Below are 18384 nucleotides of genomic sequence, written 5' to 3' on the forward strand. Positions count from 1 at the left end.
GGCCCACACCCGTCACCAAGTGCCCACTCTGCCAACTGAGAGGAAGCGGGAGGGGGGGCTTTCCTCGGGATGACCCTGCAGCCGCAGCTTCAACCCTGACAGCTGCTCCCTCCAGCCTGGCCTACATGCCTCCGGTGAGGACTTCTCAGAATCTCAAGCAGAAGTGGAAGCCGCAGTCCCTGTGGCTGGCTGCTCAGAGCTTATTCTAGAAGACCCTGGAAACGGCCCTCAACCTCCTTGCCAAGTCCTGGAGCTATGTCCACGGGGGAATGCACCACACCAACACCTAGGGCACCTAGTGGTGTTCTGCTTACCCTCAAGGGAAGCCCTGGGGGAGGGGGGACAGGGAGTCCTGCCACAGCAAGAAATGGAGGCCACTGGGACTCCCTCCTGGATCTGGTCCCAGAGCTGAGACAGCAGGTCGGCTTGGCCACTGCCTGCCTTTGGCTCTCCCCAGTGGAGAGGAGGCCACAGTCAGGGGGAGGCACAATGAGAAAACAATTCTCCAGAGGCCTGCAAACTTTGGGTAAATCTGCACTCTCCCTCTTGGCTACAGGCTTCCTTGCTCTTTGGTCCACTACTATCTGGACCCTGCTCATGCACGACTCTGAACGGCCACTTCCCCTTTGGCGGGACCACCAACTGCCCCTCTTTCAGGCCCTGCCTCCTGAGACAGTCTCAGATTGGGAAGGGACTGAAAACCCCCTTCTAACTTGCCCCCAACATGGCTGGAAAACCACCCCAGGCTAAGGCCCTAAAGGACAGGGTTGCCCAAGGCCAGCCAGTCCCCAAGGCAAACCGATTCCCTCCTCTGGATGGTGGCTTTCCAGAGGCTACCAACTGGACTTGGAGTCAGAGCCTTGGACCCACCTCCTGCTAGGTCTCTGAGCAGTAGGAGATGAGTCTCTAGACTCAGTTTCCCGTTTCTCTACAAAGCTCTCACCCCGGACACAATGGACAGGGGATTCCCCGTTCCTCTTCCCTCCACACGTACACTGCCGCAGCCCCTTGGAACCGGTCTAGGATCCCCGGGCCCTGCGATGTGGCTACCCTCCCTCAGGCTCCCCGAGCCCCGCATCCCGGGGCCCCGCATCCCGTCGAGCCCCTACCTGGGGCGGCGGGCGCGCAGCAGGCGGGCAGGCGGCAGGGCGGCCGTGGGCAGGCGCGGCAGCTGGAGAAAGCCCTCGCAGCCGGCATCAGGCCCATGGCGCGCCCGGGCGCGGCGGCGCGGCGGCGCCAGGAATGCCCGGCACGCGCACAGGTAGCGTCTTGCCCGCCGCCCGCCCGGCCAGAGCCGCCTGGGGCCGGACCCGGGGCGAGGGAGGGAGGATCGAGTGCCTGAGATGCCTCCTGCCGGGCAGCTCCCCGAGTTGGGAGCTCCCGGTGCGCACCCCCTTTTCTGCGGCGGGGTATCAGGCACCCTGAGTTCGCAGCAGCTCCCCGGCCGTCACTACCTCCTAGCAGGGGACCCGCTGCAGGAGCACCCACGCAGGCCAAAGCCCGGGAGGCACGAGTTCCAGGTGGTGCCAGGGAGGCCAGAGAGGATTGGGCAACTGGGTCTGAATCACTCGGCCAGCAGAGACCATTAATGCCCGACCTAAAGCAGCGCTGGCGTGGTGGGGGCTGCACACTCCAGGTTTTCCAGGTCTCTGGCCTCCTTGTACCTATCCCTAGAGTTGGGGCAATGGTTTGGATTTCACCTTGTCTCCTCGAACAGATCTAAAAGATAATTAACAATTCATTTTTACAAGAGGCTGTGGAGGCTCAGATAGGTTATGTGTTTTGCCTGGGGTCTCCCAGCTGAGAACTGACAGATCATTCCAAAAAAACATCTTTCTGCAAAGCCTCCCCTCTGGGGTTGCTTTAGCAGAGTCCACAACCGTGTGGTTCTGGATGGCGCACAGGGTCAGCCTGCCTGCACCAGGAGGCAGGTGGACAGCAGCAGGGAGAGACCGAGGCATGGAGAGAGGGGAGGAAGAAAGCCCTGAGTCTGGGGGAACGGGCCCCTCTTCAAGCGAGGTGTGCAAGGGATGGTCACTATTTGCTCAGGTTTAGTAGGATCTAGCTTGGGGTCAGGACCAAGGGAAACTTTAGAGTTGCTCCAAGAACCAACATACACAACCCACTGCAGTATTTTTAAGAACACACCTTGAACCAGGCATGGGTAGCACATGTGCCTTTAATCCCAGCACTCGGGAGGTGGAGGTGGAAGGATCTCTGTGAGTTCGAGCCCAGCCTGGTCTACATAGTGAGTTCCAGGACAGCCGGGGCTGTGTAGATAGACCCTGTCTCAAAACAAAAACAAAACAAAATAAACCTTAATGCAAAAAAAAAAAAATCCATAATGATCAAAGTATCAGAATGGTAAATAAAGACAGGCTGAGCCAGTCTCAGTCACATCCTGACTTTATTTCAAATGAGCTATCTTGATGTCCATGTCCTGTCCTGGAACCTGTGACTTCCTCACCTTACACAGCCAGAGGGGCTTGGTAGGTATGAGCTGGCTGGGGGTGGAAAGGCTGCTGTGGACTGTCAAGGGGTGCGGGGTAACTTGAACTACACGAGACAGAGGGGATGAGGGGACATGTCAGGAAGTGGAAAAGGCAAGGGGCAACTCTTCCCTGGGTCCCTGGGAAAGCCCATGCTCTCAGGTCCCTGGGGATAGCCCACGCTCCCATAGGTCCCTGGGGATAGCCCACGCTCCCATAGGCCCCTGGGGATAGCCCACACTCCTATAGGTCCCTGGGGATGACCCACGCTCCCATAGGTCCCTGGGGATAACCCACGCTCCCATAGGTCCCTGGGGATAGCCCACGCTCCCATAGGCCCCTGGGGATAGCCCACGCTCCCTGAAGTTTTGAGCTGTGGGACTGAGATTCCTAGTCCAGGCCCTGAACCTGAACATGGAGCTAGAGTCCTCCATCCAAGAGTGTATAATTCAAAGTGCCCAGTTTCTCTCCTCAGGTCAATCTGGAAGTGGGGAGGGTGGAGGCACCTATCTACTCCCCCTAGGGTGGGTAGACAATGGTGCTGGCTTGTTTTCTCCTATCTGGACCCCAGTTTCCCAACCTGGAGGTCCCTGAATTAGACCTACCGGCCTAGGAAATCCCAGATTTGCCTCCTGCCTATTGGTTCTCACCAGCCCCGCTTCACTGAGTTCCAGTCTGTGGGGTTGGGAGCACCCTTGGGGGTAGGCGGGAGCTGGAGAGCAAAGACCATGAGAACGGTCCTCACCATGAACAGCCTGGTGGCGGGTGGGCTCTTCAGCTCCGATGGCCATCTCTAAGCTGTGTGTGCAGGAGCACTGAGCTCTGTGTAGCGTAGTGAGGGGAGGCTGGCCAACAGGGCTGCACAAGGAGGAAGGGAAGGCAGGGGGACGGAAGCCGAGGTGGCTGAGCAGGGGTGTGCTGCAGGGAGCTCCCAGATAAAGCAGTTGCTCTGGCCTTGGGGTTCCCAGCAGATGGTCTAATGCCCTGGCTCTGCTGAGCCTAGAACAGTGGTTACCATCTGTCTCCCTGACTCGAGGATCCCAGATCACCAGCTTCTGGAGCTCCTTTAGGGGACAGGCCTCAAGTGCTTGGGGGAAGGAGACCCAAGGACACTGTGGAACAGTCCCTGAAGATGCCTGATCTGCCCCATATTAGACTAGGATGCCAGGCCAGTGGGTGAGTCTCCACCTGGTATCTGAACCTTCGTGTCTCACTAGAATGGGCAGACAGCATCAGAACGAGGTTCAAGTAACTGAAACCCAGTCTCGGGCTCACTGGCTTGGCACACTGACATTCACTGGAAGCGGAAATGAGACTGTCTTCTGGAGTCTCCCAGTGAGGCTGAGATACGGAGCACATGGTGCTGGGGAGAAGTGGTCCCCAGCCCTGACTCCAACCTTAGCTGCCTATACAGGCTCACAGATGGCTCAAACCAGAATGCGTCCAGACAGCGCCATGCGCTTTCTCTCTCACACACACACATACACTCAGCCTGCTCCACGCTGGGTCCTCTTCACTGTCACTGACCTCTGTCTTTGCAAGATGCTCAAGATACTCCTGGAGTCAGTGTTCACACCTCCCTTTCTCACATCACATCCTGGAGATCCATCACTCCCAGTTTCTGAACAGAGTTCCAATCTACTCAGTTCACCAGCCGGGCCCAGGAGAGGAGCTGCACTCTTGCATGGACAGTCCAAATTCTGGACCTCCCCTCCTGCCTATCCAGGGAGCAGTCAGAGGTCCCCTCAAAACCGAATGTCAGAGCATCATTCTGGGCCTCAGAACTCTCCAATGCTCTTTCCCCATCTCCCAGAGCAGTAAAAGCCCGTATCCTGAGGGGGCCCGGAAGCGCTCACCAAACACCTGACTCTCAGCCAGAGCTTCCTCCAGCCCACATCAGTGTTCCCCTCTGCCAAGGCTAGCTGGGTTCTGGCAGATTTCCACCAGACAACCTCCTGGCTGGCTCAGGCCTTCTTGCAACACTTTGTTTAAACAATGAAACACCACTTCACACCCACTATGGTGGCTATTAGCAAACCAAAAATAAAAGCTGATAAGAGGCAGGGGGACCACCTCTCGCTGGGCACCCAGCAGGTGTAAACATTGTTATAATCACTATTGGCACTAATGGTAAGTTCTTTGGCTTAGATTGTAAGCATTCCTTCCGATGTGCATTTTCCTGTAAATAAGCAAAGAATAAGGAATCTGACTGACTAGCAGCTGCTAGGCTCTTGTGTTGTCCTTTATACCTTGGTCAAGAGGACTACAGGTCACACTGCCAGAGCAATCACCCTTATGCCAGCTGTCCACCAGTGTATTGAACCAACTATGCCCCAAACCGCAGCTGATTCTCCTGACCTATGTCCGGTGTGAGAAGACACCTGTACCTGAGTAACCCTAACCCCTGTGGGTACCCAATTCTTCCACAGTCCTCCAGTGCTGAATGCTGTTCGTACAAAGGTACCCCAGTCCTTCCGGCAGGTGCCACCATAACTGAAGGGACAGCTGAAGAGTTCAGTGTGACCAGGGCACAAGAAGAAGGGAAGGATAAGCAAAGATGACCAGAGAGCAGAGAGCAGAGAGCTGATACAAAGCTGTACGGATCCCGGAGGAGAGGCGGGGAACCTTGTAGGTTGCGGTCATCACAGAGATCCAGAGAAATGTCAAGGTTCAGAGCAGCAGAGCTAGATCACACCCAGATCAAAAACCGGTGCCAGGCCTTCACCCCACTCTGCCTGTCACAGCCAGCTTTCCAGAGCACCTTCCATGTGCACAGAAATCCCAGGCTTCGAGGGGCTGGCCGCCCATCAGATACTGAGACAGCTCTAGGGACATCTGACATTATCTCTCCTCCTAGAGAGCTGGCATGTCCTTCCCCACTGATTCTCTGATCCTCTCCAGCATCAGCCTTTTGCAATGCTATTTTGTATCCCATCCAAACCTTGCTACCCTCCTTATTCAGCTTCCTACTCCAACCACTGTTCTGTTCTCTCTCTTTACAAGACTTCCTGAGAGAGTGCACACACACACACAGTCCCCCACTGTCATTTGTCATGACCACTGTGACCAAACTCAGCCAAGACAATGAACATGCTCAACTGCACCCTACTCTGGGGATCAACCAGCACTTGCTACCACTGACTCTGATGACCCTGACTCTTCCTCCTCCTCCTCCTCCTCCTCCTCCTCCTCCTCCACCACCACCACCACCACCACCACCACCACCACCACCACCACCACCACCACTACCTCCACCACCACCTCCACCTCCACCTCCTCTTTTTCTTTGTATAGCCTTGGTTGTCCTGGAACTCCCTCTGGAGACCAGGCTGGCCTCGAACTCATTGAGATCCACGTTCTTCTGCCTCCCGAGTGCTGGGATTAAAGGCGTGAGCCATCACTGCCTGGCTGTTCACGACTTCTTATCGGTGAGTAGTTCAAGCATATCCTTTGCTGTCCGGTTACCATGCTTGCTTCCTGGGGTCTCATGAATCCTCATGGCTTCTGAAGCCAGTGGCCTGACAATTCTCACTCCAGCCTGGTCGTGTGCCCCCCCCCCCCCCCGCTCTAATTACAAGATGTAAATATGGACACCCAAACTTCAGCATCTGATACACACTTCAAACTAAGCCCCAGTCACCCAAACAGCTGCATCTCTGGTAGTCCTTGTATTGTGTGTTTTATTAGCTAATCTGTCTTAGTGTTTAGTCAAAATACCCTGCCCAAACTGCGAGTTCCTCGTTCCTTCTCTTATATCCATCCCACATGGGAAATACTTAATGGTTCTACCTTCAGCAAAAATGAAGAATACAATGGCAGTCTGCCTGCAATATCTATGGAGATCAGTTCTAGAGTCCCAAGGATACCAAAACTAGAGGATGCCCAAGTCCCTTGTGGGAAATTAGTGTCATATTTGCAAGTAACCTATGCATAGATTTTCCAATTCTATGTCTTTTTTCATTTTGTAGTGCTGGGGGGAACAAAGTGAGGGCCTTGTGCATGCTAGGAAGGTGCTCTACCACTGAATTTATACTTTAATTTGATTTTTTATTTATGTGTATATTTTTGTATCTCTCTCTCTCTCTGTGTGTGTGTGTGTGTGTGTGTGTGTTATCATTAAGTGTGTAGGCCAGAAGATCCCCTAGAGTTGAAGTTACAGGTGGTTGTAAGACACCTGATGTGGGTGGCGGGGACTGGACTCAGGTCTCCCGGAAGAGCAGCAAGTACTCTTAACCACTAAGCCATCTCTCTAGGCCCTGAATTTACATTTTAAATATACTTTTTTATATATGTTTTCTCTGGATTATTTGTATTTAATGTAAATGCTATGTAATCACTGTTACGTTCTACTGTTTAAAAGGTAATTAATGGTGATGTCTCCAGTTTCCAGTCTGTGGCTGAGCCCACGGATATGTGATTCCCACTGTGCTTGCCAGCCTCGCCCCTGGTCTGAGTACCCTGTCTCCCCCCCTCATCCTTCCATTCTCAGTACAGCAGCCCAGGGACTGTCAGGCCCTGTGGCTCTCTCTCCACCCTGGGGAGTCAGCTGCCTCAGCATGATGACAAGCTCCTCTCCTGGTCTCCCTCCTTCTCTGTCCCCTTCACTCAGTCCTCCCTGACCTCCCTGGCGGCCTTTCTATGCTACTCATCAGCCTCATGCACTTCCTGGGACAGCACTGTCATGTGCTGCTTCACTTTGGTCATTCAGGTGTTACCAAACTCCAGTCCTATGCCTACTCCAGCCTGAGTGCACCGCACTGACCGCTGTCTCCAGCCTGACTACACTGCACTGACCACTGCCTCTGCCTGACTACACTGCACTGACCACTGCCTCTGCCTGACTACACTGCACTGACCGCTGCCTCTGGGCTGACTACACTGCACTGACCGCTGCCTCTGGGCTGACTACACTGCACTGACTGATGCCTCCGGCCTGTCTACACTGCACTGACCGCTGCCTCTGGCCTGACTACACTGCACTGACCGCTGTCTCCGGCCTGACTACACTGCACTGACCGCTGCCTCTGGCCTGACTACACTGCACTGACTGATGCCTCCGGCCTGTCTACACTGCACTGACCGCTGCCTCTGGGCTGACTACACTGCACTGACCGCTGCCTCCGGCCTGTCTACACTGCACTGACCGCTGCCTCTGGGCTGACTACACTGCACTGACCGCTGCCTCTGGCCTGACTACACTGCACTGACCGCTGCCTCTGGGCTGACTACACTGCACTGACCGCTGCCTCTGGGCTGACTACACTGCACTGACCGCTGCCTCTGGCCTGAGTACACTGCACTGACCGCTGTCTCTGGCCTGTCTACACTGTACTGACTGCTGCCTCCGGCCTGACTACACCGCACTGACTGCTGCTTCTGGGCTGACTACACTGCACTGACCACTGCCTCCGGCATGAATACACTGCACTGGCCGCTGTCTCCAGCCTGACTACACTGCACTGACCACTGCCTCGGCATGAATACACTGCACTGACTGCTGTCTCCGGCCTGACTACACTGCACTGACAGCTGTCTCTGGCCTGACTACACTGCACTGACGGCTGTCTCCGGTCTGACTACACTGCACTGACCGCTGTCTCTGGCCTGAGTACACTGCACTGACTGCTGCCTCTGGCCTGACCACACTGCACTGACCGCTGCCTCTGGCCTGACTACACTGCACTGACCGCTGTCTCCGGCCTGACTACACTGCACTGACCGCTGCCTCTGGCCTGACTACACTGCACTGACTGATGCCTCCGGCCTGTCTACACTGCACTGACCGCTGCCTCTGGGCTGACTACACTGCACTGACCGCTGCCTCCGGCCTGTCTACACTGCACTGACCGCTGCCTCTGGGCTGACTACACTGCACTGACCGCTGCCTCTGGGCTGACTACACTGCACTGACCGCTGCCTCTGGCCTGAGTACACTGCACTGACCGCTGTCTCTGGCCTGTCTACACTGTACTGACTGCTGCCTCCGGCCTGACTACACCGCACTGACTGCTGCTTCTGGGCTGACTACACTGTACTGACCGCTGTCTCCGGCCTGACTACACTGCACTGACGGCTGTCTCCGGCCTGACTACACTGCACTGACCGCTGCCTCTGGCCTGACTACACTGCACTGACCGCTGCCTCTGGCCTGAGTACACTGCACTGACCGCTGTCTCCGGCCTGACTACACTGCACTGACTGTTGTCTCCGGCCTGAGTACACTGCACTGACTGATGCCTCCGGCCTGAGTACACTGCACTGACCACTGCCTCCGGCCTGAGTACACTGCACTGACCGCTGTCTCTGGCCTGAGTACACTGTACTGACTGCTGTCTCTGGCCTGAGTACACTGCACTGACTGCTGTCTCTGGGCTGACTACACTGCACTGACCGCTGTCTCTGGCCTGACTACACTGCACTGACCGCTGTCTCCGGCCTGACTACACTGCACTGACCGCTGTCTCCGGCCTGAGTACACTCAGTACACTGACTGCTGCCTGCACTGGGTTCTTAGTTTGCTATGGTCCCCTCTCCTACTAGAAAACGAGCTCCATGCAGACTAGGCCTTTCTAACCTGTTCATGGCCAGCTCCCCAGCCCTAAGGACACACTTGTGGCTAGCTGAGTGACTGCCACAAAGCCACTCCAGGGAAGGCTCTTGACAGTACCCACTGCCCACCTTTCTTCTCTCTAAGGATGGCAGGCTCTTCCTTCTGCAGCAGGCATGCTGTCTGCCTGTCCGAGGTGGCTGACTGCTACCACAACAGACAACCTAGAAAGGACTCCCACATGAGAGAGGAGGACTGATCCTCTAAGCCTCCCATAACCAGGCTAACCATGACTCTGCCAGGAAACCTGTGGTGCCTGCTGGCCCACCTGCAAGCTTCAGGCTTGCCCAGACATGTCTGGCTTCACTCCCACCTGGTGCTTCTCCATTTCCACTGGGTGGCTTGGGTGACAGTTTCCTGTTTAGTGTTAATGTTTCTTCTACATACAGCACATGGCCTGCTGGGTCACAGAAAACCAAGGCCTGGTGGGAAGAGCAAGGCTGTCAAGACTCCCCATTCTGCTCATGCAGGGAGTGATGGACATGTGGGCTGGGCCACTGCATGCAGGCAAGCTCGGAATGGGTGCCTTTCCACATACTGCATGGGCTGGTACCAAGCGAGGTCCCTGAGGCCAGCATTGACATGGCTTTATCATCTTGAGCAAATTACTCAATCCCTGTTTACACTTAGTTCCTTGTCTCTTTTTTACAGTGGATATGTACACCCCTCAAAAAATAATGAAATGAATGGATTTATACGTTTATACATATCTGTGTAACAGCTACTCCAATCAAGCTAGAGAACATTCAAGAACTCGTTTTTCCAGACAGGGTTTCTCTTGTAACAGCCTTGGCTGTCCTAGAACTTGCTTTGTAGCCCAGGCTGGCCTGGAACTCACAGAGATCTGCCTGTCTCTGCCTCCCAAGTGCTGGGATTAAAAGGTGTGCGCCACCAAGCCCAGCTCCTTCTTATCCTTTGGAGGCGTTCATTTCTCTGTTTTCCTTTGCTCCCTGACCATCCATAAACGCCATCACTCCCTCTGCGTTACCGTTCATCTCACGTTCATCAAGGGGATCCTAGGATACCACTTTGTGATTGGCTTCTCCGGTTCCACAGTTTCATAATTTTAATAAATGCTGTTGGGTGGGGCTGTGGTGGATTCCTTCACCCCACTGTAGAGTTTCCCACTGTAAGAATGAGTCAGTTATTTACCCATAATGTTGCTAAGTGCTAGAGTTAGTTTGGGACTACCAGAAATTCGGGGCTGTGAAACCTTGCTGCACTTCCTGGAACTGTGCATATCTCTATATGGGATCTGTTTGCCAAGGGAAATGCTGAATCCTGTGTGCCACAGCAGGGACTGTACCAGATACCTCCAAGTAACTTCCCTGCTCATAATTGTTGTGGAGTGTTAGTTTACGATGTGTTACATTCTCTTATGCTGTGGAATATTTGGTTAATGATGCAAAGATGTGTTTCATTCTTTTATGTTGCATTTGTCTAACTCTGTGAAGCTGTGTTACTTTGCCTGTCTAAAACACATGATGGTCTGATAAAGAGCTAAATGTCCAATAGCAAGGCAGGAGAGAGAAGAGGTGGGGCTGGCAGGCAGAGAGAGAAAATAGAAGAAGAAAAAGAGAAAAGGGAGGAGGAGCAAAAGGAGGAGGAGAGGAGGACTCCAGGGGCAGCCACCCAGCTACATGGCAAGCCACAGAGTGAGGAGTAAAGAAAGGTATATAAGAGTGCAGAGGCAAAAGATAGATGGGATAATTTAAGAAAAGCTGGCAAGAAACAAGCCAAGCTAAGGCCAGGCATTCATAAGAAAGAATAAGACTCCATGTGATTTATTTGGGAACTGGGTGGTGGGCCCCCCAAAGAGCTAGAGAGAGAAAAAAAAACAACCAGTTATAGATGTATGCAAGACTTGGGTGACAAGTAGAGGTATCATGGGGCTTAATTCACATTTTTTTGGTGGCCAATGAGCTTGAGTCCACTCACCATAGACCACGAGAACTGCTTCTCAGCAACGTGCCCATTCAAGCCATGCCCATGTTTCTATTGGCTCACCTTTGCCTTACTGAGTAGAGAATCATGATGGGTTCACACGTTACAAACCTCTCCTTAACCCACTGCTTCCCTGTCCAGCTCTGAACTGACTTTTATAGAATGCATGTCCTTTGGTTTACTAGGTATAGATCGGTCCTTTTCCTCTCTGTAAACTCCTTCTGATGCTCATGGCCTCTTAGGAGCCACAGCCAAAGAGCAGGATGTCTGCTCTGGACTCTGCTCTGTTCCTTGGCTTCACTTTCAATGTCCTGGCACAAAGAGAGGTCCTTTGAGGCTACAGAGGTCATCTCTGGGGTGGCTCTGGTCTTCCCAGGCCACTAAATGGTCTGTGGGTCAACTCGGCTGTGATCATGAGGGTGCCCCAGTGAGGGGCAACAGAAGAACAATCGTAACTTCCAACATTACATTTACTCTGCTACACAAGACTTAGTGAAGGTGATCAGGCGGTCACAGCCAGCAATAAAAGAGAGGAGCTGGTGAGGTAGGAGATGGAAGGCACAGGGCTTTCAGATCTGGATGTGGGCTTGGAACTCCCAAAGGTGAGGCTCCGTCCCTGCCTGACGAATGTTACAGGAAGAGAGGATGTCCACACCATGGCTAGAACCAGGGGATTGTGCCCTCTTTCCCCTCACCCCAGCACGGTGACACTGTCATGAACACTCTTGGAGATGACTTTATATGGACAACAACCTGTTGTGTCTGCAGTCAGCGCTTTCTTTTCTCCCAGGACTAGACCTGGACAATGCCCAGAAGCTCCCTTTAGAATTCATCCGCAGCCAGCCACCCCACTGTCCCCCCATCTCTGCTTGTTTCACTCTGTCCCAGCCTGCTACAGCCACTCTTGTCTTTGTGGTCCTCTCCTTACTGGATGACTAAAAGGCTTTCAATCTTAAGTCCAGTCCCATCTTTCTCCTGCTTACCACTGTCCCCCGGTGTCCTGTGGCATCCCCAGTGACATCTAAACACTGCCCTCCACGGCCCCTGCCCAGCCACCTCTCCCCCCTCGCCTCCCAATGTCCTCACCTCCACTGCCCAGTCCCTTTGCTCCCTTACATCTCTCACTCATGAACACCCCAGATATGTGTACTTGTCTGTCTTGTCTACAGACTGTGGCAGACAGCAAGGCGTGGGAGTCAGGGACACCACCTGCTCTGTTCACCACTGAGTTCCCAGGTCCCTGGGATAGACTACATATCATTTACCACTAACTGAATGCTTTGCATGAACAAGCAAGCAAACAGCAGATTAGGAACCAGATTAGGAACAGGAAGTGGGCACAGGGGTCAGGGTTGGGTTCCAGTGTGGCAGGGAGGCCTAGGAAAAGGGAATGGTGAAGACTGAGGAATTGGATATGAACACAGGGTAGTTTGTGGCCCACCTGCACTGTGTGTGAAGGCCACTCAGCAATCAGCAGCATCTCTACATGCAAGGAGACTAGCATGTAAAGGCCACATGCTCATGTCCCCTGCCAGGGGGGCTAAGTTCTAGGCTGGAGGCATGACTTCAAAGACAGTAGCAGAAGAACCAGGCTGCCGTCAGACATGCAAGATGCAGCAGCCAGCAAGGCCCAAGCGAGAGAGAACTTGGGGGCTCGGGGCAAGAAGACAAGATTACCTGTAGACAGGGGTTCTACAGGGTGGGCATGCGAGTTTCGGGAAGTACCTCCGCCCAGTGGGGCCCAGATGACACGTCGGATGGCCTGCACCCAGTCCTCCATGTCACGCTGGGAGCTGGCCATGAGCAGGAGCGCCTCAGGGTTGGCTGGCACCTTCTCCCGCTCCCCGGCACCACCTGCAGGACAGAAAGACAAGGCTTACTGCAGGGTCCCCAGGTAGGACACCAGGTCCCCTCGGGACATCTGTGAGCCCAGCTCTTGCTTCTAGTATGCACTCAATCTCTTCCCACACCTCACAGGCCTTTCCATGGGGGTCCTTTCTGAGTTTTCTTTTTTCTAGACCCTTGCTCTCAATTTGGTTTGTTCGCATTTGTTCATTTGAGTCCGTTTCAAAACAGAAACCATTAAAAGTATAACAGGACACTCCTGGGGGACATGCCTATTTCAGGGCCACTCAGAGACGTTCAGTCCCTAGAGCAGCTTCACTGTGCTTTGCCTAAATCAGTGTCGCCTGCAGTGACATTCACTGTGCTTTACCCTTGGTGCAGCTGACCACCCCACACATCAGATTCCTTGTAAGCACCAAGGTTACAGAGGCCACATGTTAAGCCCGATGTTCAGGAGTTGTCTACTGGAGGCGAAAAGGCAGGAGGGAGAGAGAGAGAGATGAGAGCTGGGCTCCTTGGAGCTAACTCCCCCTCAGCAACTCTCCTGGCTCCCAGGTTGCCCTCTGCAAGTGAGCCCATCACTCTGATGGCCTAAAAACCACTTATGCTGAGCTCTCTGGACAAACTGTTACTTGTCTAGGATCCCACCTAGGGCAACGTGCTGGGGGTGAGAGGGGACAGAAGGCAGGCAGGGATCCCTGGTAGCCCCGGACTGTTCCTTGTGGGACTATGGCCCAGGGCAGGAGCCCAGATGGGAGCAGACGCTGCCTGAGCACTGCAAAGTTCCAGAACAATTCTGCTGAGCACACAACCACCCTCTGCCCATCTTCACAAGGACTGAAAGCAGTGCTGTTACCAAGTATATTTTGAGGGGCCAGGATCTCTCACTACTTTACCCCTGACTATCTACACCTTAGGCCACCCTTCCTAGTTTATAGACAAGGAAACTGAGGCACAGCCTAGTTAAGTAACTTGCCTGCACTCATATAGTTCCTAAGAGTTAGAAACACACATTCCAGGTCCTGGCGCTTGGCCACCAACCCACGCTTCTCACCGCCTTCTAAGAGTACGTCAGCATGTTAGGGTCACAGCAAGCAGCCCAGAGCTGAAGAAGGTCGTCAGCAGACTGCTGTGGGAGCTGTACCCAAGGAGGGCATGGACCTTGCTGAGGGTGTTACGAGCATGGAGGCTGGGACATCAGGCCAGTGGGCAGAAGGACCCCAAAGCTCAGGAGGGTATTGAGCAAGATACTCCCAGGTACAGACAGACAATGCATGCTCGCTGGGTGACCAGGCATCAGAGGCACTGAGGTGGAGAGGAAGGAACTGGAGTCCATGTGTGCTCCTGTGGCTGTGGACTTACACATGGACGTGGCACTGACAGGGAGCAGCCAGCTCAGAGCAGCTTGGTCTCAGAGGTAGAGGACAGTCACCATGTGAGCCACACAGACTGTGGCGTCCTATGTGGGGATAACCTGATCCCACCAGAAGCTTCCTGTGTGACCTCAGAGCGTCGCAGCACAGCCCAGAAGAAAGGGATGTTAGGAAATCCACAGATCCAGGAATTGACCAGCACTTTGTTTTTGTACCCAATCATGAATTTCTATTTTTAAAATTATTTTTTCTTAAAGAAGGTCACCCATGCAATATGTTTTCCATTCTACAAGATGTGCATCCGCCCATCTCAGAAGTGGGCGGACATCCTTGTGCAGAACTGTATCCCTTCCTGACCAGGGGCCTATCCCAGGGTGCCTCTGATTCCTGGCATGTTATAGTTTTTAACAAAGATGGTCACTCTTTCTGTTTTAAAATGCTCCTTGGGACATCTGTTGAAATGAACCTATTGATTTATTAGTGTGTTAATATAGCAGACTTGTGGATTTTCAAATACTAAACCAGCCTTATACTCCTGGAACATCTTCTCCTTGCTAATTAACCTGTTTGTATATAGTTGGACAAAATTTTATCCGTAAATTTTCTTATCTCTTCGCAAGGGGTGTCGGTCTGTATTTTTTTTTCCTAGAATGTTGTCTTAGTCAGGGTTTCTACTGATAAGACAAAATACCATGACCAAAAAACAGGTTGGAGAGGAACAGGTTTATTTGGCTCCACATTGCTGCCCATCACTGAAGGAAGTCAGGACAGGAACTCAAACAAGGCAGGAACCTAGAGGCAGGAGCTGATGCAGAGCCCATGGAGGGGAGCTGCTTTCTGGCTTGCTTCCCCGACTACTTTTTTTAAGACCCAGAATCACCTGCCCAGGCATGGTGCCACCCACCACGGGCTGGACCCTCCCCCACTGATCACTAGTTGAGAAAATGCCTTACAGCTGGATCTCATGGAGGCATTTCCTCAACTCAGGCTCCTTCCTCTCTGATGACTCTAGCTTGAGTCAAGCTGACACACAAAACCAGCCAGCCCGGATTTCTTTGTCCAGCTTTGGTTTCAGGACAACACAGGCCTCTCAGGATTGTTAAGAATTCTCTCCTTTTCAATTTCTGGGGGGGAGACTTTGTGTAGAATTTCTATTACTTATCCCTTAGTGTGTGGTAGACGTCAGCAGTGCGGTCACTGTTCCTGGCCTTTCTTTATAGGGAGGGGGTTTAAAATTCACTTTAAGAGCTGGACGCTGGTGGCCCACGCCTTTAATCCCAGCACTCGGAGGCAGAGGCAGAGGCCGGTGGTTCTCTGATTTCAAGGCCAGCCTGGTCTACAAAGCAAGTTCCAGCACAGCAGGGCTACACAGAGAAACCCTGTCTCAAAAAAACAAAAATACCAAAACAAAAACAAAAACAAAACAAAACACTCCCCCCAAAAAAAACCAACCAAACAAAGAAATCACTTTAATACATACATATTTTTCTTCTATACAAAACTGCGGTTGTTTGTGTCTTTTTTTTGTTTGTTTGTTTTTTGTTTTTTCTGAGACAGGGTTTCTCTGTGTAGTTTTGCACCTTTCCTGGAACTCGCTTTGGAGACCAGGCTGGCCTCGAACTCACAGAGATCCGCCTGCCTCTGCCTCCCGAGTGCTGGGATTAAAGGCGTGCGCCACCACCGCCCTGTTTGTGTCTTATAGAGAATTTGTTTCATCTGTGTTACTAAACGAGCCAGCATAAGGTTGTTTATCACAGTCCATCGTCCTTTTAGAACCTGAAGGGTCCCTTCTCACTGGCCTTGAGAGGTTGGTCATCTGTGTCCCTTTCTTCCAGGTCAGTCTCGCCAGACTCCAGTCCCCATTACTGACCTCAAACGGCCTCTGGTTGAACTGACCTTGACTACCGTTTTGCTGGTTAGTAAACTTTAAAGGTTAGATGGTAAATATCTTAGGTTTGCAGGCCAGATAGTCTCTGCCACAGCTTCTCCACTCTGCCACCCTGAGAAAGGCACTGAGCCAGCAGGCCAGGAGGGGATGAGGAGGCCTGGGCACGCTGTGAGAACCGATTACAGAGCAGGCAGCCAGGCTGCACGCCGCCCTCCCTTCCGTGTTTGCTCTCCTCTGCTCGCTCCGGTTTTATTTGTTTTTCATTTCTTACCGTGTCTGTTGTTGCCCCAAACTCTGCTATAGAGCTAGTCCCCAATTCGGGGTACACTTTCTCTTTAATTCAGTTCGAAACACTTCCCACTTCTCTTTTAGAAATGGGTAAGTTCCAAATGTGGGGTTAAGATTTCTCTGGACCATTTCTGTGACTGATTTCTTACTTAGTTCCATCCACTGCAGAAAGAGAACATGTGTATATGATTTGAGTCATTTTATATTTCTTAAAATTTGATTTTGGCTCAGACCATGGTTTGTCTTGGTAGCTAGTCTGTGAACCAATAAAAATGGTCCTGCTGGGTGTGGTATGGGGTGAGGGTCTACTAAAATCAGCCAGATCTCCTTAGGCAGTCTGGTCAGAGCTCTGATCCCTGCCCCGGCTTTCTGCTCACTTGCTCTATGGATGATTGGGGTGAGCTGTTAAAACCCTCTGCTGCAATCCTGTTCTTGTCTGTTTCTCTCTAGATTTCTATCAGGTTTTGTTCCATATGAAGGATCGTGAATATTTAGAGCTGTGGGTGAGTCTACAGCTCCCTAGCCCCGCTCACTAATAGTCTCTGGGTGGGGACCGCTGGTGTATGGTCTCCCAGCTCCCCTGTGACTTCTGTCAGGGTGGCAAGACCTTTGCCCATTTTAAAACACTTATCTGGAACTTCTACATGCATTTCTTGTCAGGCAGATGACTGGGACTTGCTTTTTTTAGTCTCACCCAAGAAGATTTCTTTATGAGTGTCAGTATGCTTGATTTAAATCCCCCTTCTGTTTAATGGTGGACTTATTGTCCCTTTACCCTCCTTTTTATACTTTCTTTTTTTGGGGGGGAGGGGATACTTGTGAGAGTGTCTCGTTATATAGCCCAGATCCTCTTGACTTTCCTGTCTCTACCTCTAAATTCTGGGATTACAGATGTGTGTCACTTCCTCCAGCTGTCTTATTATTTTAAAAGTTGTTTTATAGTGGTTTGTGTGTGTGTGTGTGTGTGTGTGTGTGTGTGTGTGTGTGTAAACATGAATACAGGTGCTCTCAGAGTCCAGAAGAAGGTGTTGGGTTCCATGGAGCTGAAGTTGGAGCAGTTCAGAGAGTGGTCCACTTTAGAGCTGGGATCCAAACTTGGGTCTTGTGGGACACCTCTCCCGCCTCTATTTTACTATTTTATGATTCCATTCACTCTCTCCCTTTGCTGGTTAGCAAGGCCCTCTCTCCCCTTCTCCCACCACACAGCAGTGAGCACTTTGAAGACTCCAGTAGACATCTTCAGTTTCCTCTGAGGGACAGCACACCTCTTGCAGGCATGTGCCCACGAGCATGTCCGAGGAGAGCTACGGTGTGGATCAATACATCTGCAGATGACAGCTCCACATCATGGTGGCAAAAGGTTGGACATGCCTGTGGGACCTTTTAGGAGTCATTTCCATCACTGTCATTCCTGACTTTCTGGCTACATCTGTCTTACAATTTGCTGTTCAAGGACACTGCATATTCCACAGTATACAGTCCCGTCTCTACTTAACCAGTCTGCATCTTTTGGAAAGATTTAAGTTATAAGGGAAGGACATATGTCTGTTCACTCATCTCTCCACAGAATCCAGGTCCCACATGGCATTATGTCCCCTCTGCCTGTCACCATTCTGCTGGATTTCCTTGTCCTATGCAGCTATCGGTGACTAACCCTCAGTCTTCGGACAGTGGGAAGGGGTCATGGTCTCTGAAAGGCACTCTCGGGGTGACAGGTCAGGTTGACTGGTTCCCCCTGCCTGATTTCTGGAGGTTGCTGCCCAGCCCACTCCCCTGCCCCGAGCTCCAGCTCGCCACACCCCTTTTCTATGTCTGCTTCACTGTTTCTCTGTGACGTGCCTCCCTGCGGGTTCCTCCCGTTCCTTGTGAATGAGGTTATTGAAGCGCTTAGACTTGTGAGTTTGTAGTGTTCATAAAGCCCAGGTCCCTTTGGTCTTTAGTGACTCAAAT

The 18384-nt window shown here is 52.4% G+C and overlaps 1 protein-coding gene across 8 annotated transcripts in view; it reads right to left on the reverse strand.

Moving 5' to 3' along the window:
* Arhgap22 (Rho GTPase activating protein 22) overlaps positions 1 to 18384 on the reverse strand; it is a 169988-nt gene that overhangs the window by 19291 nt on the left and 132313 nt on the right. For 5 of the 8 annotated variants that reach the window (XM_028878365.2, XM_037208716.1, XM_037208717.1 and 2 more), the window contains one exon: positions 12718 to 12894. In XM_028878365.2, the coding sequence (XP_028734198.1) occupies positions 12718 to 12894 (177 nt within the window). Of the gene's footprint in view, positions 1 to 1109; positions 1200 to 12717; positions 12895 to 18384 lie in introns of those variants that run through there. The other 3 variants (XM_028878366.2, XM_028878367.2, XM_037208719.1) reach the window with 2 other exon arrangements.

This window comes from Peromyscus leucopus, chromosome 9 (assembly GCF_004664715.2).
Source record: "Peromyscus leucopus breed LL Stock chromosome 9, UCI_PerLeu_2.1, whole genome shotgun sequence".
NCBI lineage: Eukaryota > Metazoa > Chordata > Mammalia > Rodentia > Cricetidae > Peromyscus > Peromyscus leucopus.